Below are 26,777 nucleotides of genomic sequence, written 5' to 3'. Positions count from 1 at the left end.
ACTATTAGTAGGAACTTACTAATGAAGATACTGAGGGATAGGAAGGTTAGGCAGATTGTCAAGGCCACACAGATGATGAGCGACGGAGCTGGGGTGCAAAGCCAGGCAGTCTGGCCCCAGGGTCTGTGCTCAGCAAAGCTATGCTGTTAGCCTGAAATAAAAGTGACTTGTTGCTGCGTTCCAAAGCCCCCATCTCCTGCGCGTCACCCTTGAACCTGTTGGGTGGTGCCCTTGGGCTCCACAGTTCCAGGTACACGGAAAGGACGCCCAGAAAGTGTGCACAATACTCTAAGAGGTGCCTCTTTCTGCCACAGTCATGCTTGAAAGGGGACATCGTTCTCGCGGGCTTTAAGCTAAAACTGGAAAGTAGAAGATTTCAACTGGGGCAGGGTTCTCCGGAACCCTTTTAACAATGACCCCGCTAAGTCCTTCACCTTGTCAAGCTCAGGGGAGCTGCTCTTTATAAAAGCAAACACATGCCTTGGTCAGGAGCGCCCCCTGGTGACCAGAAAAATGCAGCTCTAACAGGGGCTGAATGTCCTTCCAGGGGAAACAACAGATGCTGAACAGGAAAGGGGCGGGGGGGAAACAGGCGCTGAGAAGCCTGTCTTTTCCAGAGTTATCCCTGAGAAATTTTTACCTAAGGGTAACATCATTTACAGTAAAAAATACAAGAGGAGAACAAAGCTCAAATATCGTCACGAAGATGAGGTGTCCGTCATTTGTTTTTAAAAGCTTCCCTCCAGGATATTGCCTTTAAAAATATCAACACATCTTACAAGTACAATTATTCACGTGTCCCTTGTCAGAGAGTAAGGACACGTGTGCCTTTCACCTGCTTCGGGTGGCATCCGCAGCAGGTAAATGCTGGGTCTTTGTGGGCTGAGCCTGAGATGAGATTGTCCCAGGACACTGGTAATCCCTTCGCCAAATGTCCCCCAAGGGTCCCTCAGACGGAAAGGATCGGCTGGTGCTGGGTGCACTGGCTGGGACTGGCCAGAGCTTCCTGGCGGAGCACCCCAGCCTGCAATGGGACTTCCTGAATCATGCGGCTACAACTTAAGAGAATTTCAGAAACTGACAGTTTATAAAAAAAAAATACTAGCTGTCCTTTTGCCTTTATGACCTATTGATCGTGGGTCATATCTTTAACTATTTGAAGGCAAAGTGCTTGGTAAGAATACTATCCCAATTGTTAAATCATTTTTATGGGGATAAGTGATTCACTTTATAAAACATCTGCTTTACCCTCTGGTTTCCAGAAATGCCTTCTTGCAGAAGATGGACGAACACCATGAAAATTAGGTAATCATCAAAATTGACTCTCTGCGATTCCCACACAGGTATTCTAGACTCTTATTAATGCTGTCTTTGTACTTCAAGGGACTGAATCACATTCTGAGTGACAAAACCTTATGAGAAAGCCCTGTTAGGAATGATGCAAAAATACAGGCCAAGTCCACTACAAGCCGACTTCTCCTCTATGTAGTATGATTTTAGAATGAAAACTGATTGAATAATGAACATTCACTGGATTTCAGGGACATGGTATTTTGAGATAGTGGCAGTTTCAAGGCAGCTTCTGGCTTTCAAATAAATGAGTTGAATCACAGTGGGTTATATACTCCCTCCCCCCCATGACTGTCCTGAGCAAATGATGTGCCTCGAGCTACTGAAGGGCGGCTTTCTCCTCCACACTTATCACCTACAGGACAGGTGGCTAGGAGACTGCTGAGCCTAGGACAGCCTGGGAGTCTTCTCCCCATGGCTTACCCCTGCGTGAAAGCTCCCCAGACACTTAAAGGACACTCGATTCTCCATGTTTCCTATAGTTACGTTCTATGAAGTCATCGCAAACGCTGAATTAACAAACACTGAACCATTGCTTCCTAGTGGGAAATACAGGATCAGTTCCTTTGAGACTCCAGTCATAAGATTTTTGTCCACCAATCAATACATAACCTTTTTAATATGTGTTTCTATATAAAGACACCTTAATGAATATATACTGTTGATTTATTAACATTGAACTCGCAGCAACAGCACTATAACTGATGTTTGAGCTAAGTTTACCTAACACACACATTCTCTCCATAAGGCACGCCACAGCCTGGGACCTGTGGGAACACGAGACAGCATCAGTTCTATGCTAGGGGCCATTTTAAATGGCAAAATTACCAACACAAAGCACAGATTTTCGAGAAGCGTGGCCCTGGCTGGACTGAAAGGGACACTTGTTATGATATAAGAGCTGAAACAAGAAGACAGGGCGTCGACTTGCTTGTCCTCATGCGCCTTGTTGGGCAACTCAGATGTTTTGTCACTCTGTGCATGTCTGCAAATGACTATGAAAGCACCATGACAACTGAGTTGGGGGTTACAAATAAATTTTAGCAAAATAGGTGAATTTGCAAATACGGAATCCATGAATAATAAGAGTTGACTATATTTCAAACTCTTTTGAATTTAAAATTGCCTATAACTTGTCCTTCACTTGCAAAGCCAACTCTACTTCTCTCTGCCCATAAACACTGGCCGTGACAAATCATTTGCAGATTCCCGAGCACATGTCGCTCTTTCATCTTTAACTCTTAGTTTGAACCATGTGTTTTCTCACTTTCAAATTCCCCTGTCACAGTCCAACAATAATATTAATAGTAATTGTCACATCATCATAATAGCATCTAAATTCATAGTCTGCTTACTGTGTGCCAGGCACTGTTCTATATGATTTACAAGTATCTCCTAATTTAATCCATGCAACAAACCTATAGCTGGAGATCACTATTATGCCCCATTTTAAAGATAAGAAAACTGAGACGTGAAAATGTCAAGTAGCCTGCCTGTCACTCAGCCTGTGAGTGGAGGGTAAGAGCCAACCCTGGGCAACTTGAATCCAGGGCCCAAGCTTAATCTCCATGTCACTCTCACAGTAACTGTTGAATTCTAGGAGCATTTAGACTAGGACGCCTCCTTCTGAGGCATGGAAACAGGGGCACGAACAGACATCCAGGGCGAGCTATACAAATATGCATCTCACTTCATTCTCTGCCATCTGTATTTGAGAAAAAATACATTAAAACGACACCAAGCATGGCATATGTAATTAGGCCTAATTACACTTGCTTAACTAGGCACAATTATCTTCTTTCACCCAAGAAGGTAGAAGAAGCTTCTAAAAACCTTAACATGAATCTGCATTAATCTTCATATTTTATTTTATTTATTTTATTTTATTTTTTGCATTTTCTGAAGCCTTGATATCTTGGGTCCTTGCCCACGTTAGAGGGACTGACCTGCCCAGGGTTAGCTAATTCCTTAGAGATAGGAGGAGTGCCTTTCATATGCAAACCAACCAATCCAGATCCCACACCTCAATCCACTCCTGTATCAGGCTTTTGCACTCTGGGCCACTGTCCCCCTGCCTACTCAACACCAGGCCAGGTACCAGACAACAAGGGATAGCATCTGTGCTCTGGAGTCCAGTGAGATGATCCCAAGTAGCCAATGCTAAGCTGGCTTATACTGCCTTTCCAGAGAAATCACAACAACGGCTTTTGTCCATCTTGTCCCCACTGCTCTTTCTGCCTCCTGACCAACCCTGGTGCTTCCCCACGTGTCCCTGTGTGGTGTGACATGCTCTTAGGAACTGTGAGTAACAAACTATGTTTTCAATAGCAACCACTTCCAGGAGAGGTGTTGGACTCGCCATAACAGAATGCAATAAAACCTACATTTTAAATGAGATTCTTAATTCTAAAATAATATTTCTCCCATTACTTTTTCCACCTTCACAATTTACTCACTTTTTTTTAAGACAACTTGAAAATGTTAAGAGAAATGTTTATCAAAACTTTATATACTAAAGCATAGTACATTGACAGAAATAGATTCTATTTAAAAAAGAGTTTATTCTGGCCCCAGGCAAGCTAAAGGGGGAAAAAAAGAAGGTAATTAGGAAAAAAATTTTTTAAAAAACCCAATTTGTCCAATTTTAACATCTACCTTGGTTCAAGATGGAGCAGGAAACGAACTACAGATATACCTCATTTTATTGTACTTCTCAGATAGTCTGCGGTTGTTTTGTTTTTTTGTTTTTTTTACAAATTAAACGTTTGTGGCAACCCTGTGTAAAGTAAGTCTACCAATGCCATTTTCCCAACAGTTTTTGTTCACTTCCTTAGTCTATGTCACATTTTGGTAATCCTTGCAATATTTCAAACTTTTTCATTATTGTTATATTTGTTACAGTGATCAGTGATCTTTAATGTTACTATTGTAATTGTTTTGGGGGAGCAAGAAACCACATCCATATATGACAGTGAATTTAATCGATAAATATGTGTGCTCTGAATGCTCTGGCTACGAGCCGTTCCCATCCCTCTTCCTCTCCTCTGGCCTCCCTATTCCTTGAGACACAACGATACTGAAATGAGGTCAATTAATAATCTTATAATGGCCCCTAAGTGTTCAAGGAAAAGGAAGACAGTCCCATGTCTCTCACTTTAAGTCAAAAGCTGGGAATGATTGAGCTCCATGAGGAAGGCAGGTCGAAAGCTGAGAAAGGCTGAAATCGAGACCTCTTGTGCCAAACAGTTGGTCAAGTTGTGAATGTAAAGGAAATGTTCTTGAAAGAAATTAAAAGTAGTACGCCAGTGAACCCATGAATGATAAGAAAGCAAAACGGCCCTATTGCCGATATGGTGAATATTTTAGTAGTCTTGACAGAAGCTCAAATCAGCCACAACATTCCTTTCAGGTAATGCCTAATCCAGAGCAAAGCCTTAACTCTGTTCAATTCTATGAAGGCTGAAAGAGGTGAGGAAGCTACAGAAGAAAAATTGGAAGCTAGCAGAGATTGGTTCATGAGGTTTAAGGAAATAAACTAACATAAAAGTACAAGGCGAGGTGGCAATGCTGATGTAGAAGCTACAGCAATTTATCCAGAAGACCTACCTAAGATAATTAATGAAGGTGGCTACACTCAACAATGGATTTGCAATGTAGGCCAAAGAGTCTTCTATTGGAAGAAGATGCCATCTAGGACTTTCATAGCTAAACAGGAGTCAGTGCCTGGCTTCAAAGCTTCAAAGGACAGGTTGACTCTCTTGTTAGAGGCTAATGCAGCTGATGACAGTAAGTTGAAGCCAATGCTCATTTACCATTCTGAAAATCCTAGGGCCCTTACAAATTATGCTAAACTTACTCTGTCTGTGCTCTATAGATGGAACAAGAAAGCCTAGATGACAGCACATCTCTTTTATAATATGGTTGATCGAATATTTTAAGCCCATTGTTGAGATCTACTGCTAAGAAAGGATTCCTTTTAAAATATTACCACTCTTGACGATGTACCCAATCACCCAAGAGCTCTGATGGAGATGTGTCACGAGTTTAATGTTTTCATGCCTGCTAAGACAACATCCATTCTGTAGCCCACAGACTGAATAGTAATTTCGACTTTTAAGTCTTATTATTTAAGAAATACATTTTATAAGGCTACAGCTCCATATATAGTGTTTCCTCTGATGGATCTGGGCAAAGTAAATTGGAAACCTTCTGGGAAGAGGTCAAAATAGTTTGGAAGAAGTTGCTTCTAACCCTCATGGATGATTTGGAGGGTACAAGACATTAGTGGAGGAAGTAACTGCAGACATGGTAGAAACAGCATGAGAACCAGAATTAGAAGTGGGGCCTGAAGACATGACTGAATTGCTGCAATCTCCTGATAAAACCTTGATGGATGAGAAGTAGTGGTTTTTATAGATGAGCAAAGAAAGTAGTTCCTTAGCATGAACTCTACTCCTGGTGAAGATTTTTAAAATGACAACAAAGGATTTAGAATATTATATAAACTTTATATCCAGATAAAGCAGCAACAGAGCTTGAGAGGACTGACTCCAATTTTCAAAGAACTTCTTGGGTAAATGCTATCAAAGAGCATTGCATGCTACAGAGAAACCATTCATGAAAGGAAGGGTCATTCAATGTGGCAGACCTCATTGTTGTCTTATTTTTAAAAGCTGCCACAGTCACCCCAAACTTCAGCGACCACCGCCCTGATCAGTCAGCAGCCATCAATATCAATGCAAGACTCCCCACCAGCAAAAAGATTATTATGATTTGCTGAAGGCTCAGATAATGGTTAGCATTTTTTAGCAATGGGGTATTCTTTAATTAAAGTATGCATTTTTTAGACATCATGTTATTACACACTTAATAGTGTAAACAAAACATTTATATGCTCTGGGAAACCAAAAAAAATCATGTAATTCCCTTTTCTGCAATGTTCACTTTATTTCGGTCGTCTGGAACAGAACTTGCATAACTCTGAGGGATACCTGTATAGACATCTCCTTTTTAATGTTTGTCCAATAGACTGGGCTAAGGTGAAATTCACAAACAGAGAAGCTATCACTTCAACATCAAGAGAGAGAAGTTCTGAAAGGTATTCAGAAACACAGCTCTTCACAGAATATAAAAATCATCTTGCACAGTTCTTGGTCATTATAACCAACAGGGTATAATTTGTATATAGGCATTTTCTGATTTCAAAATAAAGTCATTCTAAAAATGAGAGTCTGCCTTCTATCACCTGGAAAAATAAATGCACGCTTCCTTAGAGTTCCGATAAAAGTAATATTAATATCCCAGACAACGCTAACCCCCTCCTCCAGCCAGGGGACTACAAAGTCAGGTCCACAGTGACACTAGAGAATCATTAACTAAGAGATCGTAGGAGATTAGCAGCTTTGTTTTAAAAGCAGGTGCTTTTCTGTGTTATGACTAGCCACACAAGCCATCTAGCCATTTTAGATTGATATTCTAGAATTATTTCATCAGGAAAAAAAAAAAAAGAAAAAAAAAGAAAAACCCTGCTCGGTGGGGATACTGTGCTGAAAAGGAATGAGAGGTCCATCTGCCTTCCCAAAAGAATTGAGCTTATTATCCTTTAACAAACTGTTCTTCTTGCCTTGTTGGAGCAACAGCCTCTTCTACTTTGGAAACTTTCTTAAAGCTGCCTATGATTTCCATGATATGGGCGCTCCAAAGAGCAAGGAAAGGAAGTACCATCTTCTGGGTGCGTCCTCCACTCCAGGCAGGGCCCTCTAACAACTTCGAAACAAGAAGGATACCTGCCCAGTTTCACAAGTGAGAGAAGTGATGCTCACATTGGTTAAATAACTGGCCCCCTGGCCCACGGCTTGTAAGTAGGAAAGGTGGCATTAAACTCTAGGCCCATTCAACTCCAAAAACGTGTCATTTCACACTTCCTGGACACTACCTACTCGGGAGACGGGAAATGAGAAACCGCAATCTTCATCTTATGAATCAAACTTTTCCTTCAAAGAGATCCCAAAGAGTATCCAAATCCCAGATTGCTCCTGAAGGAGTCAACAGGCAAGACCATTCGTCTTTTGAAAGCACAGAGCCAGTCCTGCATCAGGATGGTTTGCTGCATCTAGAGCTTCTGTGGACAGACAGACACTGGATGTACACGGCCGGCTTTCAGCGCTTTTGCACAACGGCCTCTAGGTGGCGCAGTAAGCGCGTGATTCCCAAGACTGAGGCTTGTCTATTTCTGGCTTCCTGGATATTCAAAAGCAGAAGTCTCTATTTGTCAGAGCTGTTGGATCACTTCTAGCACTAAGAATCATTCCTAACTAATCTTTACAGTTTCTCAATTCTCTGATGGAAAAGCATGGCCTGGGCGAAGTTTCGGAGGAAGGACTAGAATTAAAACTAAAAAAAAGAACATGGAAAAATAAGGGAAGCCAACACTGCGTCTCCGTTATTCTCTGTCCAAGGTCTTTGCTTTTTCTGAAATGACTTTTCAAGCCCTTAGAGAGGAGGCCACATAAGCGGTAAAGGCCTTCAAACCACATCAAATTAACTTTCAGTTTTAAAAAATGCATTGTTTGCCTTGAAGTACTCATGAAACAGAACACTCGGCTGACACTGAAAATAAAGACAGCTATACTCGACCACTAAACTGTAGCAGGAACTAACAACATGTTAAGACACATGGAGCTACATTGAGAAAAATCACTCAGCGTTTGCCTCATGGAATACGCTGGCGATCTCACAGAGCACCAGAGCATGAAAATACAAAGGCACATGCTCCATACCTCCCACCTCTGCAGGAAGACCCTTCCTGGAGACCTGGGGTAATCTGAGTCCCACCAAGTGTTTTTCCCCCAGTTGCCCTCACACACATGGCCAGGAATGGCACGGTGCATTCTGGGATCCAACTGCCCTGGACAAAAACCTCCAGGACTGGGGACAGACAGACAATGAGTTCCAGGGGAAGGGGGCAGTAGGTGTAAAGAGCTAGGGTTTTGCGTTTCCTACACGCAGTTCGAATACACCGGAAATCCAGGTAGTAGCTGAAAGAGGAAGATGAAATGGCAGTAATTCAGGTGCACACTACATCACGCTCTCCTTCAGGGCAATGGGAATGAATGGGGAGCGTTCCCCAATGCACGTGCCCTGGCCACTCTGATAGGACTTAAGGGTAAGAGGCTGGGTGAGTTTGCAATGCTTCCCAGGTGATTTGGAGATGCCTCACTCAACACACAAAAGTGAAACCTGGAAGGGGCAGGGAGTGAGGTGGGATGTGAGCTCCATCCACACCCTCTTGGCTAAATCCCTAGGAAACGGGTGAGGGCGGGGCCAGTGCCGCCCACGTGCCTGAATGCATCACAGACACGTGTCAAACACAGGGAACTCGCACCTGCCCGGTCACTCATGAAACTGTTTGCTAAAAAAAATTTTTTTTTAAATAAAGCCAACTAAAAGATCAAATGGAATGTCATAGTCAAAATATAAGATATGGGGGTATAAAAATGCTGTCACAGTGCCTCAGCAAAGCACGTTGCAAAGCTAAATACAATGTTTGACAAGAATTCTTATTAGAAAAGACATGCTAAGATGACCACTATATAAACAATGACTCATCAGATTGTCAGATCTTTTGTTTGTTTAAGAAACATTATTGGACAGGTTCGAAAACATAGTCACTCTGATCCACTGCAAGTGAAAAATACTCAATGCTTGTGGGAAGCAATTTGGTAATATCAAAAGCCTTAAAACTATATGCCACAGAAGTGACAGTTCCACAAATTAATCTTCATATCATTATCATGGACATGCACAAAACGATAGTGGAGATGTTAATCATAATCTTAATGATTTCAAAACATTGAAACACTCAGCAAAAGGGCTTGGTTAAATAAACTGTAGTACATGCAAATAATGAAAAACTCAGTAATGAAAAACAGTACATGTTAACTGATGTGGAAACATTTTCAAAGACAATTCTCTTCAAAGACAGGGTCTCCCAAATAACGCCTAAAGCACGACTTTAATGTGTACAAATTTAATATTTGTGTGTGTGTTCAAGGAGATAGTATTTACAATTATAAAATAAGGCCTGGTAATTTATAATTACTAAAGCCTAAATCTCACTTCTGTTGTTTATGATGAAGGTTAAAATGGAAACCCAATTTTACACCTGCATAATTTGAGCTTAATTTGCCCAAGGTCACATGGAAATGTGACAGTGGTAAAGGCCAGAATGAAACAGATTATATTTAGGACAAGCTGTGTTCTGACTTGCAAACTGAAAAAAAAAGAAAATCTAGAAGACATCATATTAGCATTCATAGCAGGGTGAAACTTTTACGAAAATGTATGTTGCATAAATCTCATTGTGGCTAAATTTCAAGTCGATTTTTATATGAAATCGATGTATATAAGGAATCCAATCACCAAACTCAATACTCAGAGCCATCCCACAGTTGCCACCCTCCCCACTTCATTCAAATACATCCTTAAGCATCTTGTGAAGTACACTGAATAAAGTCTAGATGCATCCCGGGCTAACTGCTTTTGGTTACACTTAATCAGAGCAGAATAAACAAACACAGTATTAGTCACACTTGTGCAAGTTATTCCATTTCACTGCAGCCAGAAGAGATTTTCATGTGATCCTGTTTAAACGAGCTAAACATCTGGAAAATGTGAAAACGATTCTGTAAGGCACAAGCAGACCACACGCTCGGAGGAGACGTGAGTTATGCGGCTGAGGTCAGCCCCAGGATGCTGGAAGGAGAGGGCTTACTGGGGACGGCTTACTTACAATGAAGCCAAGTTTCTTATAATCCCGGGTGTACATGGACTTGCGTTTCTCCATGCTGCCACTGCTGGTATTTGGTTCAGACTCCGCATCAAAAGCAATTCTTCGAAGTTCAAATATGATGTCCCTCTGAGCCTGAAGGCGTTAGGGAGAAAAGGAGGAGAGAGCTGCTTTCATTGTGTGGCATGACACACACTCCCTCTTTCCCCAGGGTCTACGTGAATCACTGAATTCAGGCAAAAGAAAAACAGATAAAAGGCATCCAATGTTCTAACTTAAGACTCCGCACACCCCTCCTTGTCCTGTCATTCTCCCTGCGCATCAGCCCTGGCTTAATTCCACGAGTATGCTCATGGCCAAGTCAGCTGGAATACTTAACACCAATTGTCTGGTGAAGATCTAAATAGGGGCTTGTGATGAGAGAAAGCCAAGTCTGGGGATATGGGGGTGCTCCACTGAGAGGTACCCTCACAGAAACAAACCCTTAAAAATGGCTACAATGGTAAATTTTATTTTATGGGTATTTAACCACAATAAGGAAAAAAAATTTTTTTAATAAATAAAAGGGCGGGCTTCCAGGCAGAGAGGGCTGTTCCCATTAAGATGCATTGCCTTCCTCCACCAGAAGTGGTAAGATGACAGCCTCATCTCTCTGGGATGATTGCACTTGGCCTTGCCAAGAGTCTGGGGCACGTTAGATGGCCTCTCAAAGCCTCCTCATCACTCTGAGTCGCATGGCCTCACGCCATGAATGAAGTGCTGCGGCAGTTCCACACGTCACATGTGCAGTTCACATCTGTGATAGATCAGGCCCTCACGTGCCAATAATGAGTGTTTTCCTTTCCAGAGCTGCAGCGCTGTGTAAGTTGAAAATATGCTACGGCAGGGCTCCCAGCTGTTTCCCCTCCCTCTGTCCTCACACAGTAAAGTTCTCCAAAAGCCATTTGGATGGAGACATAACCTTTCATGCACAGCAGCCAAAGACCTAGAGACAATTATGGCAAATAACCAACTGACACATGCAAGCGCAGAAATCAGGGATGACCTGAGGGCCCCCCACCTTTGGCACTGATCACTGGAGAATGGAATTCACTTCCTCAAACTGCAAAATCAATATCACACAGAGCTACCAAGTGGCCCTAGGTGTCTGGGAACTTGACCAAAGCTACTACCATTGAGAGCCCTGGGGTCAAGAGCCAAGGTCTGTGGCCATGTGATATCAAGTTTTCTTATCCAATAAAGAATATGCATGTGGTTGATGGGTAATGAAACAATCCAATTAGTTCATTCTCTGATCCTAGATTCACCTAAATGTTCAATCCATTCCCCCAAGTTCTGAGATGATAATAAAACAATACTATCATGATCTAAAAACTCCTGGTTTCAGAGTAGCCCGAGAGAAAGCCATTTAATGGCACGTTCTCTCTGCTGTCGGGCATGCTCACCTGGTCCTGGGGGTCCATCTTGGTCATCATCCTGTCTTCCAGGAGGTTGAAGGTGAGCACCTGGAGCACATACAGCTGATGTGCCATTTCATTGTTGATGGCCCGCTGAGCCCGGATGACATGCTGGGGAGACGGTGCACAAATGAAAATTTAAAAAAGAAAAGGGGAAAAAGAAAAGCAAATGAGAAACATTCACCCTCATGATTATGCCAAGTAGACCCTCAGAAGTCTTCATGTGCAGACACAGGGGATGTAGACAGGGTGGAACTACCCTTCAGAAAAAAGGTGAGAATAGAGGTGATGGAGCCTTCCTTTATATTCCAGGGCCCAAGAAGTTCTAGATCTTTAGGCCAGAAGTCAGGGAAGAGACCTACTGGGTGCAGGGGGCAGAAAAGATGGGAGGCGCTAGAAATGCACTGGCGATTGCGGCCATATACAATCAAGAGAAGGCGTGCCTGACATTAGACTATCTTGAAGAGGACCGGATTTCTACAGTAGAAGCATTCCTCCCATACAGCAGAGGAGTAAACAACGCATATATAGTGCACATTTTAGCCATCGGCTCACCCTGTAACTGTCTCTGACGGGTGATCCCACTTCTGAGTGGCGGAAAGATTTGGGGACACACACACACACACACACACGCACGCACAGTACCTATCAGGTTTGTGGTTAATTCACTGTGGAAACTATGTAGGGACCACTGCAATACAGCTAGTGAATTCATGTGCGTTACTTTACTCGCCTATTAACAATTAATGACACAGAACCAAAAGGGAACACACATAAAAGAAGGGGCAGGAGACTAGATACGTGGGCCTTTGCCCCACGCAGAGCTGGGTCTAAAATGGGATTCAACTCTTGGGCCTAAGTAAATCCTCTCTGGCAGAGACCACGGTTGTGTCTTTAACGTGTCGCGTCGATGATGGGGTGCACCAACCATTCAAATCAGTTATTTTGAATGTGCTAGACCCAACCATGTCTTGCTGTCCAAAAGAACTTTCCCCAGGTGCCCCCGACCTGGCATGCACCTGAACTGTGCACCCTGGCTATGGGTAGTGCCATGTTGAAATAGCCAATTAAAGAAGGAAGGATGGAGAGAAGAATAGGGAATAGAAGGAAGTCATGGAACAAAAATGATGGGAGGTTGAGGGGGTGGGAAGCTAGGCAATATGGGGGGGATAGAATAAAACCCCACAGCCTTCAATCTTCAGGAAAGAATGTTACTTCATAGCGTATATTTAGTATCCAAAGTGAATGGGTGCTAAAGGATGTGGGTATCTATTTTATTAGCAGCTCAAAAGTGGCTGTGCTCAAAGTTCTTGCCAGAAAATGCCAATCTTGAACTTTCGGCCATTAGAGTCTCATAAAAGAGGCCCCACTGAAGCAAACTGGTCTTGGAGACATGGTGGCTGCAGTCATTCCGCCCACCCCATCTCTGGGCATTCTAACTCTGACTGCCACACCAAGGTAATGTCAACCAGAGGCCTTGACCTTAATTCAACACTTCTGATCCTTTATTTCCCTACTCTCCTCCCCTTTCACAAACACCTTCACTGAATTACGCTTTAATGTTGCAACTTCCACTTGTATTGAGAGCCAGTATAAAAAAATAAACATATTATGAATCCTTCTGCGATTTCTACGAAACTATTCTTGGGCCTAGAATCTATTAGAATGTCCTATCAACACCCAATTCAGGTTCCAGTTCCCGGGGAGGGGGGGGAATATGTCATCCCTGAAGAACCGGGGTACCTCGTTAGTCAAACAATGAAAATCACACTCATATGTTTCTCTTTATCCTTGACGGCCAGAAAGTTTAAAATCAGACTTGATGACAAATTGTAGTGATTACTATGGGCTTTGGGTTCTAGGATATTTATTTTGTTTGTCCTCCTAAGGTTTCTAATTTTTGATGGCCTCATGGTGTTGGAATTTGTGAGTGTGTGTGAGTGTGTGTGAGTGTGTGTGTGTGTGTGTGTGTGTGTGTGTGTGTGTGTGTGTGTGTGTAACTGTAAGCTTGCAGAGCTATTTGGAACCAACACGTGCTTGCTTCAGCCTTCAGTTACAAGTCCAGTAGCAGATAAGGCCTCAGAAAACCTTGCTATTTGATTTATTTCTAAACATTCACAACACAACACGTACGGCTTCTTTGACACTGAGGTTTCTAGTCATGTTTGCACTGCAGTTAATGAGTAGGTTCCATGGATGACTTTTCTGCCTTTCTCTTGCAAAAGGGCCCAGGAAAATGATGATCAACATTTCAGGACTTCTCTCAGGGTTTGATACATCTCCAGCTAGCTCCCTCATTAAAAAAAGCAGAAGCTCATACTCGCAGACATTTTAAGTCATGGAGTCCCTGATTCCCTTAAATGCAGAGTTATCGCTATGGTGAGCATCACAGCTTGCCCCACTGAAAGGCTTCCAGCCCTCCCTGCCGGATGCATTTCTTTCTAGAGCGGGTCCAAAGACTCCTCCCCCACAATCACAGGAGGCCATTCCTGTGGGAAAGCCTTGTTTATTCCAATTCCACAAGCACATTGTTCCCTCCTTTCTAGTTCCTACTGCTTTACCACAGAAGCAAGTCACAGAAGAAGCCGCCCAGCTAAAGCCAAAAGAGGAGATAAAGACATGCGCAGATCATTCCACCCCAACAAAGCAGACGCAGCATGTAGGTACTCACTGTTAAAATGATGGAACGCAGTTGCTTCTGAGCCAAAATATTCGCCATCTCCTGTTGAAGACAAACAAACCCACACAAAAGCTTACGTTAGAAAGATACATTTCACCGCGGTCCAAAATGACTTTATCCCGGGGTATGCTTCCTAACTGGATATCAGCAGTATTTCTTCTGAAAGAATAGACTCAAGCAGGCAGTGGTATTCAAATTATTTTTTGAATGCTCTGTTTAGATAACAAAGCCATGTCCAAAAGCAAAGACAGGAAATCTGGCATCTGCAAACTTTTTAAATATCTTTTATTTATTTTTGGCATTTCTTCTTTCCAGGAAAAGGTGAATGCTGCATAAAAACCACAAACACTCTCAATGAAAACGGCGGTTCTCCACGGGAAAGGCTCATCAGCTTTTATTGGAATACTCATGTGCACAGAGCTTTGATGAGGCAACATATGCCTGCCCCATGAGTCAACATTAGAGGAACACCACTTTATTTTTAAAGACCTAAGTCTTCTGAATTTCACCTTAACCTGTGTAAAACCAAAGAGCAAACAGTACATAACCCATGGCTTGAAAGTAGTCTGTGCACGTGAGCTGAACGGAGGGGGTTTTAGTGAAATCTGGGCAAATGCTCCAGTCCTAGAGCCCACACCCAGCATGGCTAAACCTCGTTTCTGTAAGTCATGCTTGGTGCTTTGGCCTGCCTGACTGGCAGAGAGGACTCACGATTATTTTATTAAATCAAATGATTCACAGATGCCCTTTCTACATGCTGATAAACAGACACTAAGGGAAAATTAAATGGTTGCATATGATACTGTTGTGAACATTCAAAATTAAAAATACTGCTCATATTCAGGAAGACGCTTGAATGTGGATGTTTGGTGGTGGGGGTGGTCTTTAAAGTATTGCTACTCGTACCGGGTAGAGAAGAAACTAAACTACGCTTCAAAAACACAGCCACGAATCCAATCAAGGTGAAAATCAACTTGCAGAAAGCCAGGAGAGCCCCAAAAATGGGGAGGCAGGAGGACACAGGCGCAGGCAGGGCTGGACGGGGGGCAGCATGGACATGCGGGGCTCGCTTTGTGCTGATGGAGGGAACATGGGGACTTACAGTCAGAGGACAATCAAGTATGTCAACAGTGCTCTCTACACCAACCTAACAGCGTCATCGCCACCACAGAAAGGAAAGCCAGCAGGAGAGAAGAAGGGATGGAAATGCAGAGGACTGTGTTAGAGGCGACAGTTTGCTTAGAGCCCCTGCTGACCCACTGCATTGAAAAGGACATAAACAGTACTATTTCCTTCTTCTTTGTAGCTGAGTAATACTCCATTGTGTAAATGTACCATAGTTTAATAGTACCCTTTGCAATGATATGGATGGAACTAGAGAACATTATGCTAAGTGAAATAAGTCAGTCAGAGAAAGACAAATACCATATGATCTCACTTATACATGGATTCTAAAAAACTGAATAAATGAGAAATGTAAACAGAAGTAGTCTCAGACAGAGGAAAAACTGAGGGTTGCTGGTTGGGAGGGGGTGGGGATGAAGGAAAAGTGGAAGGGACGAGACAATACAAATTGGTAACTACAATATGGCCTCAGTGATAGAAAACACAGTCTGAGGAATATAATCAATAATGTTGTAAATATTTTTTAGGGGGCCAGATGGACTCATGTCTTGTTAGGGAGACCACTTCATAGTCGGTGTAGAGGCCTGACCACTGCACTGTATTTCTGAAGCTGATGTTGAATAACATTGTATGTCAACTATAATTATATATACATATAGTCACGGGACGTGGAGTAGAGTGTGGGAATGGAGTCAATGGAATTGTAATAGATAAGTATGATATCGGTGGTGGGAGGGCAGTAGATGGGGGAGGGGGGTTGCTTCTGTCTGAAGGGTGAAAAGGATAACTATTGCATTGTTCTGTACACCTGAAACTAACAATAAAAAAAAAAAAGAAAAGGACATGAATACTGTAAGGTGTTTTGAAAAGACCGGTTGGAATTAAGGTCAAATGTCATGATGTCCTCTTCAGTCCTCTTGAAAACAAGAGGACAAAGACACGTTCAGAACCAAGTTCACAGCACTGCAGAAGGAACCTACCCTCCCACCATGCATAGGAGGCAGTGCTTTCTTCCTGATGGAAACAGAAAGGCCCGCCTTTTTCTCAGATCAGATGAAAAACAAAAGGTCTAAAGGATTCTACAGTTCTTTTAATGCATTTTCTTTTATAAACATGAAATTACTGCCTAATTGCTCCACAAACAACATAAGAAAATAAAATATTCTCTGCGCTTACTTCAGCCCAATCAATTTATAAAATTTTAAAATAAGTGAGAAAGAACAACCTAGTTCCAACATCTACAGCAATTCCTGTGATTATCAGTTTGCATAATTTATCTTCTGCATAAGATTCTGGTCACCTCAGAGGCACAGGGACTGTCCTTTTCCTCTTTGTACTCCAAGCCCAGAGTACGATATCTGGCACGGAGTAGACGATACGAGTTTCATAAAAGAATACATGAATATTTTCCACTACCCTCCTTAAAGAACAAGAGTTTGGTCAGAGAGAAAACAGAAAAGTCCTTGTCTTCATCAGATAATTTTTTTTGTCCAATATTAGGATTTGTTTGAGTAAACAATTCCATGGAAAATATTTCATACCATTAAGAAAAGTATAGATAGATATAAACAAGGATACAGATATGTTGACATGGAAAGATGTCCACAAAAATTTTTGCTTTTAATAGCAGTCAAAAGAAAAACTGCATGTGGTCTGATGATGTCTGGCGAACCAATGATGTATGTCGAACTTTCATAGAACAAAGCAGGACATCAGATCCTGAGAGTCAAAGCTGGGAGGGGGTGTGGTTTTCTCCCCAGTAATGCAACCATAGGAGCTTTTAAAATGTCTTCCTTTGGAATCTATTTTTTTTCTGATTTTTTCCGCCCAAATCTTTTAACCAAAAAGTATTTTTTAAATGCTTATCAAAAGCATCAATATTCGTAGAGAAATTTGGAAGAGCTCTCACCAGCATTTTTGACATGAAAATAGTAAAATGAAGAATGGCAAATAGCTGTAAGAAAAACGATCCTTGTTGCTATCTTTATTTCAAAGACTAAACTAGTCATGTAATATTCTAGATTTTTCCACTGGATTATATACACAGTCTTTCTTAGTTCAATTGTTTTTCTTAAATGGCTTAATGTTATTAGGCTACTCTTTGTGATTTATTATTATTATAGCAAGCTATGGCCAAACTGTGCCAGGTCAGTCTCATATTGCCTAAGATATGTATTTGATTCACAGAATCCACACCTAATGTTACACTGGCATTCCACTATATTGTTCACTTTGTCATTGTCCTGGCATCTGAATCCCCGTTTCTCCATCGTCACACAATTCCCATTCGGCAGATTAACAATAGTTCTTGATATAAAAGTCAGGGGCAAAGTACCCGCATCCTCTTTGAGCCTAGATCCAGAGATTCGAGCAAAATCACAGCATTTGGGGTGGACGCGAGCTTTCATTTCCTCTAATCCAACCTCTTCCTCCACAGAGAAAGGGATGCCCCGAGAGGTCAGACCGCAACACAGAACTCCCGACCCTCACTCTACACACATCTACCAGGTGCTCTGACCAGGCACCCTTGGTCTGCCCGTAGGACAATCAAGCTTCTCCAATGACCTCATCAGGCACATGCATGTGAGAGCTGCCAGGCGATTTGCTGGGCTGCTAGGAGTTATCATGAGCTCAGCCCTTCGGTATAAATATACAGGAGCAGCACCAACGATGATCCCCCTAAGATAGGCAGAGCCACCCTTAAAACTCCAGCCTAGAGCACGGCCAGGCTCTCCTGACTCCAGCCAGCACCAAACCAAAGGTGCAGGAAACTCTCAAGTCACTCCACGCAATGCACACACGCAGCCCCCGGGATGAGCAAATGATCCTAAGTGGAAAGCCAGCCAGGAACCCTCACATTTAGTCACTGAGGTTTAAAATCCTTGACAGAAAAATAAACTAAAACATAAATGAAATTCTTGACACAGTGTTCAGTGGCAGCTAGCTTTCTAAGCTCTCCTAAAATGATGTATTGGTGACTGTCTTTGAGCACCCCAGCACACTTTCTAGCAGTTGAAACATCTCGTATGTCCACGCTGTTTTGAAATGAAGTGAACTGGGACCAAGGCAACACGGTGCATGTTACGTGTATGGGCAAAAACATGAATGGATTTTGAAGTAGGAGCTAAATCCCAAGACAAAAAATTCCACTCCTTTCAGCTATAGACGATGTCAGAAGAGTAGTAGATTGGGGAGGGGTGAGTTATCGTGTTGTGAGGGGTGTAAATGCCTAACTAGTATGTTGCTTTGTACACCTGAAACTAATTTAAAAAATTAAAAAAGAACCACAGATCTACAGGCAAAGGGGAGTCTCAAAGGACAGGTTTCACACAGGTACCTCTAAGGGGTTCATCCCTCTTGTTTTCACAGAGGAGGGGAAATGAATTGCTCACTACCCCCCCTCCAGCCACAACAGAATGGACAACAGAAATCTATGGAGACAATCAGCCCCTTCTGGGATAGGAACAGTTATTTCAGCCAGTGGCAGCAATCCGTGTGTTCCGCCTCTTGCGTCTCACCTTTCTATTACCTCCCACTTCCCAGGGCAAAACTGATGCCTCTCAGGGTCTCCGCTGCCTCATCAGAAAAATGGGGACAACACCTCACTTGCCCCAGGGAGCAGCCAATGGAATGACAGAAGATCGCAGGGGCTTCTAACTCCATTTCCACCCCAGCCGCAAGGCTTTCATCGTTTTATGTTTTGGACGTCTCTCTTGGTTTCATTTGATGAAAGGGCTCTCTGTTGCTGGAACGTTCCCAGCATTCATCCTTCCTCAGACAAGGGCTTGCCCATCGCCACCTAGTTCCCACTGGATGTGTGAATGATCCCAGGCTGGGCAGCCGAGCCACAGATCAGCCGGGAGGCCCACGTGTCCTGCGATGGGCAGGAGAGGGCTCCCTCTGCACCACAAGTTGCCAGGCCTAGGCACAGTCTTAAAACCAAAGAAATGCAACATACCTGCCTCCTCTCATCAGGGGCCTTCAAGAAAAGTGCATTAATCACTGCAATGGTATAGGTCTGGATTTCTTGATCTGTCCTGTAAAGACATGAAAAAATATGTACAGTCAGAAGACGCTACCCCTGAGTCAGACAGCAATGAAGCTCGTGATAGTCTCCCTAAAAAAGGTGAGAAAAGCAGGACCTGGAAAATGCAGTCAGCACTGAGAATGTATTTCGCCCATCACAAGGCTGGAAACACAGTGCTGGGGTCGGGAAGGGGGGCGGGGCGTGGAATTACTATTGCTAGCCAGACAGCGCACTGCTTGGCGAGGATCACCCAGGAAGTACTCGTGGCTAGCTGGCTCTTTCCTTGTCTTCTGTATTAGGATGAAAAGCATGGGCTCAGTGAATGGATGCATATGTGTATGTGTGCATGTGTGTGTGTGTAATTTTCTGTCTGATGCATGAAGTATGTCTGGGGTAGACTTGGGTGTGCCCACAGTCCTGGGCTTTTATAAAGGAAACAGCTTTGTCTTCATGGTAGTGATATCGCATAGTCTAAAAATCTATTTCCAAATAGAAACATTTCAATAACAAAGAGGCCAGTTTTAAGTTTACAAATTTGCTTTTCACCGGAATGGAATCAGAAATCCCAAATGAAGCAAAGCTCTAATGTGACCTGCACGGTAAGCAGCACAGTAGTAAAAGGATCCCAGGTGTAAGCAAAGGGCAGCTAAGAGCTCCCTTTACAAGTGATTTAGGGAGGGGCGGGGCTGGGAGCATGGCCTGGGGCGGGATGAAAGTCAGAGTCCATGCACCACTGTGCAGCCGTGGTCAAGTTCATGGGATGTCCCTAAGACTTAGGTTCCTCATTTGTAACACTGGGTGAGAACACTTATTTCAAGAGGTTGCTTTTAGGATCAAGTGAAGTGGTGTATATATTGATAAAATCCTTAGCACAGAGCTTGGCAAATAAGAAACTCTCCACTTGGGTGAAGTGCACTGAATGCACAAGTCTGCCCTTGAGATGCAGACAAAAGACACAGACTGTAAAGATAATGCATTTCACATTCAGGGAAGTGTGAAACTGGTATTTCTAGAGATGTTTCACACAAAATCATAATTTTGGAGGGTGTGTTAATTTTCCCTGAGGCCACAGTCTAAGCATGTGTGACTTAAAGTTTTACATTCTAATCATCATCCCCCGTCCAAACGAAAGAAGCGTCGAGTGCATTTTGGTAGTTTAGTTATAAACACAACAGCTAACATTTGGGTATATTGAGAACTATGAACTATTCCCTCCACCTCTACCCTGCACCCCCTACCCAAGCGGGCAGTCAGGTTTCCTCTTGAGAATTTACAAATGTGACCTGAGAGGCCAGGGGGCACTTTCTGGGAACCCGGTCACATTAGTGCCAGCTGATAGGCTGGAGTTAGTCCTGTTGTGAGGAGCCCACAGAGGCCAGAGTTTCTGTCCTTCCCAAGGCTTAGCTACTTAAGTCAGTCTTGGGTTCCAAAGTGCCCCAGCATCCCTTTCAGTAAACTCCCTGCTCTGGGTAAGCTAGCTTAGGACGTCTGTTGGCACCTAAAACAGTGTAATTTATAAAGCAGCTTTGTACAGTGGGGTCCTTCTCAGTCTGCTATCATCAGAGACAACCTTACTAGTTCCCTAAGGTAGAAAGAAGGGGAAAAGCCCCCAAAGACTGCAGGCTGCTAGGGCCTTGTCTTGTAGCTCAAGCTCTGGAAAAAAAACACATCCATTAGAAAATACAAGAAGGTTCCTGTAATCGCCTTGAGCCTAAAGAAAGATGCCTGCCTTTAAAAATTCTTAACTGACTGTGAAAATACTCATTATGTCACAGAAAACGGTGTTTTAAAAGACTCAAGAAAGACTATGTTGAGAACTTAAGAGAACAAATGACTCCATTATGTCTTGTTAAAAGTAAAACTCTAGGGCTACCTACCAACAGAAGATCAAAATTGAGTACCTACTAAGGGCCAGGCACTGGGGCCAGGGCAGTACCAAGAACAGCCATGGAGCTTAGCAAGAGGCAACTGACTGCCATTTCAGTATGATGGGGGTTTGAATAAAGGCCAAATCAAGAGTATTTTTCTGTGCATTTAATCAAAGCTTTATGGGGCTGAAACATGTTCCCGCCCCACAGTGGTGGCGTCAGCACACTTACCCTTGAAGATGTGGAATAAGTTGGCCGATGGTGATCTCCTGTGCCACCTTCTGATAGAGGTCATGGCTATTCAGCACCATGGACTCCAAAATGGCCAAGGACCGCTGCAGGATTAAGGTGTCTATGGCTGACTTGTTCACAAAACTTGCGATCTAAAAATACAAGCAGGGCACAATTGACTACTCATGATAGGCAGAGCAGAAAAGGGGAGAAGGGGGCAAGTCTAGTACTTCGGGGGCTCCTTTAAGAAACACCGGATCCTGGGGGATAAAAGGTACCAGGGGTTATACCAAAACAGCAAGGAATGCATCAAGTCAACAATGACTGTTCGTGACATTACTACAAAGCACTATTTCTATAATTCAATAATAAGCAATTGTAAAAAGGAGACAGCTTCAAAGAACTGTTCTGTCTGGTTTTTCTGGAATTATTTTGAGTTTCAGCTTTCTGAAGCAGATGATTTCAATACATACAGTCATCCCTCAGATCTTCGGGCGAATGGTTGCAAGACTCCCCGAGGTTTGCAAATCTGTGGATGCTTATGTCCTTTATATAAATGGAGCAGTATGTGCATATAACCTACATTTCATGCAGGCTACAGCAGGCACGCCTACACAGCCCTTCATTCAAGTGGATTCAGTGTAGTGCTTGGCACCTGGCAAATTCACGTTTTGCTTCTTGGAACTTTCTGGGAAAAGTTTTGTTTTTTGTTTTTTGGGTTTTTTTTAGATATTTTCAATCTGTGCTTGGCTGAATCCATGGATGTGAAACCCAAGGATGTAGAAGGCCAACTGTGTATCGTAAGGATTCTTGAGTTTCTTTGATTCAGTCGTTTCAACATATACTAATAACCACACCTCTCCAATCCCAAGCTACCCTTTACTTTTATGTTCTTATTATGATCCTGTTACATTCTTAAGGGATTCACACAAATCACACTTGTCAACACAATTCAACTGGCAACTACTCAGTCACTGGCTACTCTCCTTGTTTTTCCTCCATGGAACACTCCTTCCCTCATTCTTTCATTTTATATTGTTATAATAAATTCTCCCCATCTCTCTAAAATACAGCAAGCAGGAACAGAGTTAAATTAGCAGCATGACAACTTAAAATAATAGTTTAGATTCTAAAATGTATTGTCTAAGGAATTAATCAGTAAGGCCCTAAACAGGATAAATCACAATGCGAGAGAGAAGCACCACGAGGGTTAGTATAATGGATCACAGCGACCCAAACACATGGGTACCATAAAGGTTTTATTTTACAGGCCTCATTAGAAGTTATTACTATCTGTTGACAACTCACACTAAAAGGCTGTTATTATATCAACATAATGACTCCTTTTTTAAAAGTGAAATAATTTGGTTCCATGACAAATTGACACTTACTGCTTCCCTCTGTCGACACTAATTTCTCCCTTCATGCTGGCCCTTCTCCTCATCCCTTCTCCATCCTTGTGTGAGAAAAAACGCACAGGCATCCCTGGTAACTTGCTGTTCCCATCTCAACCGCCTCTAGCCCAATGACTTCCTGGCGAAAGTAGGTGTGGGGTACAGATACCAACACTTTCTCTGCCTCCAGGTACCTCTGGATCTCAGAGAGTTGGAAATAAATAGCAGGATGTCTAGTGACATTATGTTTTTCTATTCCAAAAAGCTATTGTGTTGTAATAGAAACTACAGGAAGAGTATGAGGAAATCGAAGATTCTCCAAAGAATTCTGCTGACCCATCAGCCAATTGGCTTTAGCTCATTTCATGGCTCATAAACTTCTCCAACATGTTTACTGTCCCTGGAAAGCCCTTGCTTTCATCCCCACAGTCTGCTCCACTCTCTCAAACCTACCAATGGAAGGCCGCCTTTCTTTCTCTTGGGCCATCTTTCTCTGACAAAAACCCAGTTACTCTCATCCTGTGCTCATGGTTTAACGCTTAACTTGGCCCTCTACTAAAAAAGAATTTAAGCGTCTGGACTTCGCCACCAACACCGCCCCAACCATTTCTCATTATCGCAGCACACTTGTCAGCACTTGCTAGAAAAGTAAAGGTATTACAAAGAAGCTCGTTGGCAGTACTTCTGTTTTTCTCTGCACTAATTCTCTCCTCCTTCCATGCTCCTTTTCTTGTCTCCATTTAATGAATTTGGATGTATGTTTAAGACTCCATAGAGAGTCTTCCACTTGACAGCCCACTGTCAAACTCCCTCCTACACCCACTAACCTTCATCCCCTCTTTTCATTCATTCAAGTAATATACATCCATGGTGTGCTGTAAAACAGGCTTGTTTAAGATCTGAAAATAGAGAGATGAGCAAAACCCACATGTTTTTTTTGTGGTTTTTTTTTAGGAAACATTTCTTTTTTTTTTTTTTTAAAGATTTTTATTGGGGAATTGGGGGATGGGAACAGTGCTGGGGAATTGGGGGAAGGGGAACAGACAAGTTGCTGTCGTTTTGTTCTTCAGTCTAGTTGTGGAGGACGTTGCTTCACTGGCCCAAGTTGGCACCATCATTGCGCTCTTCCAGGGTGAGGCAGATCAGTCGCCGGCTTCTGGACGGCCGCTCACTGCGGCTGCTGGCTACACACGGTAGCCCATGGCAACCCACTGCCACAGGGGCTGCAGCCCACGCCGTCGCCGGCGACCCACAGCAGCCCAGCTCCAGGTTGAGCTGTTGTTCAGCATCTTAGCTGCAGAGGGCAGTGTCACTGGCCCTCATATGTGGGATCCGAACCGGGGCCCTCTGGTGTCCCAAGCCAGTTCTTAACCATCGCGCCACTCGGCCGGCCCAAAACCCACATGGTTTTTAACTTCAAGGACCTTATAGTCTAGTGGAGACAGATGGATAAAAAGGCATTTACTATGAAGTATCTTAAGTGCTTATTCTTGGCATCTAGAAGAATACCTCCATTTAGATATTCCAACACAGCCTAAAATTAAATGGGGTGAAAACCAATCTCGCTGCTTTCTTAGTCCTCCCATCTCAATTATCACCTTTTTTCCCAAGTTTGCCATATCATTAGTGACTAACAGTCTCAGCTCCCTGAGAACGCATTTGTAATGTCTCTCCTTCGATATGTGTTCAGGTCTATGATACACGCACAACACTGGCCCGTGGTCCAGTTCAGTCCTGGATTTCCTCTACATTTGAGATTTCCCTCTAATACAAACTTACCCTCTACTTCCATAAATATCCTTTTGACAGTATTTCCTTTATGGAAATATTCAATCAGGACTCAGGATGCTTTTACATGAAGTACACCTTCTTATAATGGGTTTTAAAGTTCTCTAACAATTATTAACTCTCACTGGCTTCCAACGGGCTTGCTTAATGGTAGGAAAATAGTTGGTAGTCTGTGCCTTGGTTCAGGAATGTTTATATCCCACATACATATTTCATATTCCGTTTACCATTTCTGGAAGTAATTGAAACTAACCCCTTATCTTCATCAAGCTTCTTTAGAATTAGTCTTTTATGTCATCTCTTTCTTGACATACAGAACCCATCATTTCGATAACCCTACCTCAGGTTACATTCTGTAACCTGTATCACACTTAGCTGGGTGCTGCCTGGTACAGATCAGGCTCATACCCCATTAGAGTCCTATGGACAATTCTGTAGGTGATACTAGGCATTTTTTGAAACTAACTTCTGTATTTTTGTCTTTCTTTGTCAGTGGTTTTAACCAGACATTTAAGTGACCCAATAATTTCATCCAATGAGTAAGTACTAACAGCCAAAGCATCAAGGCTGGCTGAGCAAACATAATGACAACAGTCAGGCTCCTTATTAGTGACATGCAAATCCGTGCATATACCAATGTTATTTTCTATTCTCATTTAAAAATTACAGATCTTTGTATAGCTATAGAAAGAGAAAACTGGTTAAATTTTAATTTCCCTTGTCCCCATAGAAATCAGTAATGATTTCCTTTGCCTTTAAATTTTTCAAAGCTCCATTACAGCGCTTTTGGCCGACACAGGTGAGACAGGCTAAGCTAGCCAAAGTACAGCTTCTTGAAAGTAGGTCTGTATCATAAGGAAGAAGAGGTAAGAAGAGTTAGCAATAATTATGTATACTATTTCCATATGCCTCCATTCATTTAAAAATGTTACCTAAACAAAACCGAGGAAATTTGGGTGACTTTTAAGAAGCTAAGGGCATCACAGTGCATCGATCAATGATGTAAGATGATTAAAATCACATAAACACTTCTTAGAATCAGTGAAAATGAGGTCTTAAATTCTCCTGCACTATCGAAACTGAAATGAACCATGGAGAACATGGAGCTCCACTCCCATATTTTAAATTATCCAGGCAGAGGCCCATAAATCTCTCAAGTTTTTAAGAGGCAAAAATTACTGGGTCTCTAAACCGAAATGGCTGGCTGTTTGTCCAAGCACTGAGAACACTGCAGGGTGTACCAGGCCCTCCTGCAGAGCTAAGGTTTCAAGAGCATTCGTATGACGCTTTCCTGCCAAGAAAAGGCACTGATGTTGTACTTGGCAAGGAGAAAACCAATTCGTAACAGAAAGTTCTAAGGTTTTGGGTTTTTTTTTTTCCCATTTCTTTTTTTCTCCATGTCTTCCTACCCTCTCCTTAAGTAGCCAGGTCTTCAAAAAGCAACAATTATATATTGGCATCAGAGGATTCCAAGTTTCAAAGTGCTTATGAAATGGTGTTATTTATTGCAAATAAAGTTTGTAACTAGAATCTAGGTCCACACACAACAAAACAGATAAAATAGTAGAGTAGGAGACAGGAGCTGGCAGGGAAAAAATATTCTCCAAAGTGGTATGAATTTGGCATTAAGAGGAAGCCAAGTTTGTACCACAGAGATAAGCACCTTTTGTCAGTGTATTTCCTAGTAGATTTTTTGTCAAGATAAAAGCTCCATTTAAAAGACAGTTGCCCGCATACAATTCCTGGGTTGTCAGAGTGCTGAATTTTATCCAGCTAATGAATAAAAAATTGTTAACCTTACAAAAACTATCAATTATGAAGTCATTTTCTGATGGCCGTTTTTTTCAAATTTTCATAGGGGCTGAGATTTAAGTAGCAGTGCAAAGGAAGTAGAATGACTGGGAACAAGGACACGGAATATGGTAAATGTACTGCCTCCTGAAAAGTATTTAATTTTTACCTAAACTATCAAGTCTGCTAGTCTTTGCTCCCTTAGATTTAATAGGATGTTTCATTTAATTTCGGTGAATGGAAACCATTTTCTTAAACAGTTAGAAAATTAAATTATT

General features: G+C 42.5%; 1 protein-coding gene across 9 annotated transcripts in view; it reads right to left on the bottom strand.

Moving 5' to 3' along the window:
• ELMO1 (engulfment and cell motility 1) overlaps nucleotides 1–26,777 on the bottom strand; it is a 501,394-nt gene that overhangs the window by 302,586 nt on the left and 172,031 nt on the right. For 7 of the 9 annotated variants that reach the window (XM_019655707.1, XM_019655702.1, XM_019655701.1 and 4 more), the window contains 6 exons: nucleotides 21,527–21,678; nucleotides 19,359–19,437; nucleotides 15,378–15,422; nucleotides 14,267–14,317; nucleotides 11,584–11,706; nucleotides 10,142–10,273 (listed from right to left, as the gene is read on the bottom strand). In XM_019655707.1, the coding sequence (XP_019511252.1) occupies nucleotides 10,142–10,273; nucleotides 11,584–11,706; nucleotides 14,267–14,317; nucleotides 15,378–15,422; nucleotides 19,359–19,437; nucleotides 21,527–21,678 (582 nt within the window). The remainder of the gene's footprint in view (nucleotides 1–10,141; nucleotides 10,274–11,583; nucleotides 11,707–14,266; nucleotides 14,318–15,377; nucleotides 15,423–19,358; nucleotides 19,438–21,526; nucleotides 21,679–26,777) is intronic. The other 2 variants (XM_019655709.1, XM_019655708.1) reach the window with 1 other exon arrangement.

Source organism: Hipposideros armiger, unplaced genomic scaffold, assembly GCF_001890085.2.
Source record: "Hipposideros armiger isolate ML-2016 unplaced genomic scaffold, ASM189008v1 scaffold_244, whole genome shotgun sequence".
NCBI lineage: Eukaryota > Metazoa > Chordata > Mammalia > Chiroptera > Hipposideridae > Hipposideros > Hipposideros armiger.
The sequence above is the reverse complement of the archived record's forward strand: the minus strand, read 5'-3'. Positions and strand labels throughout refer to the sequence as shown.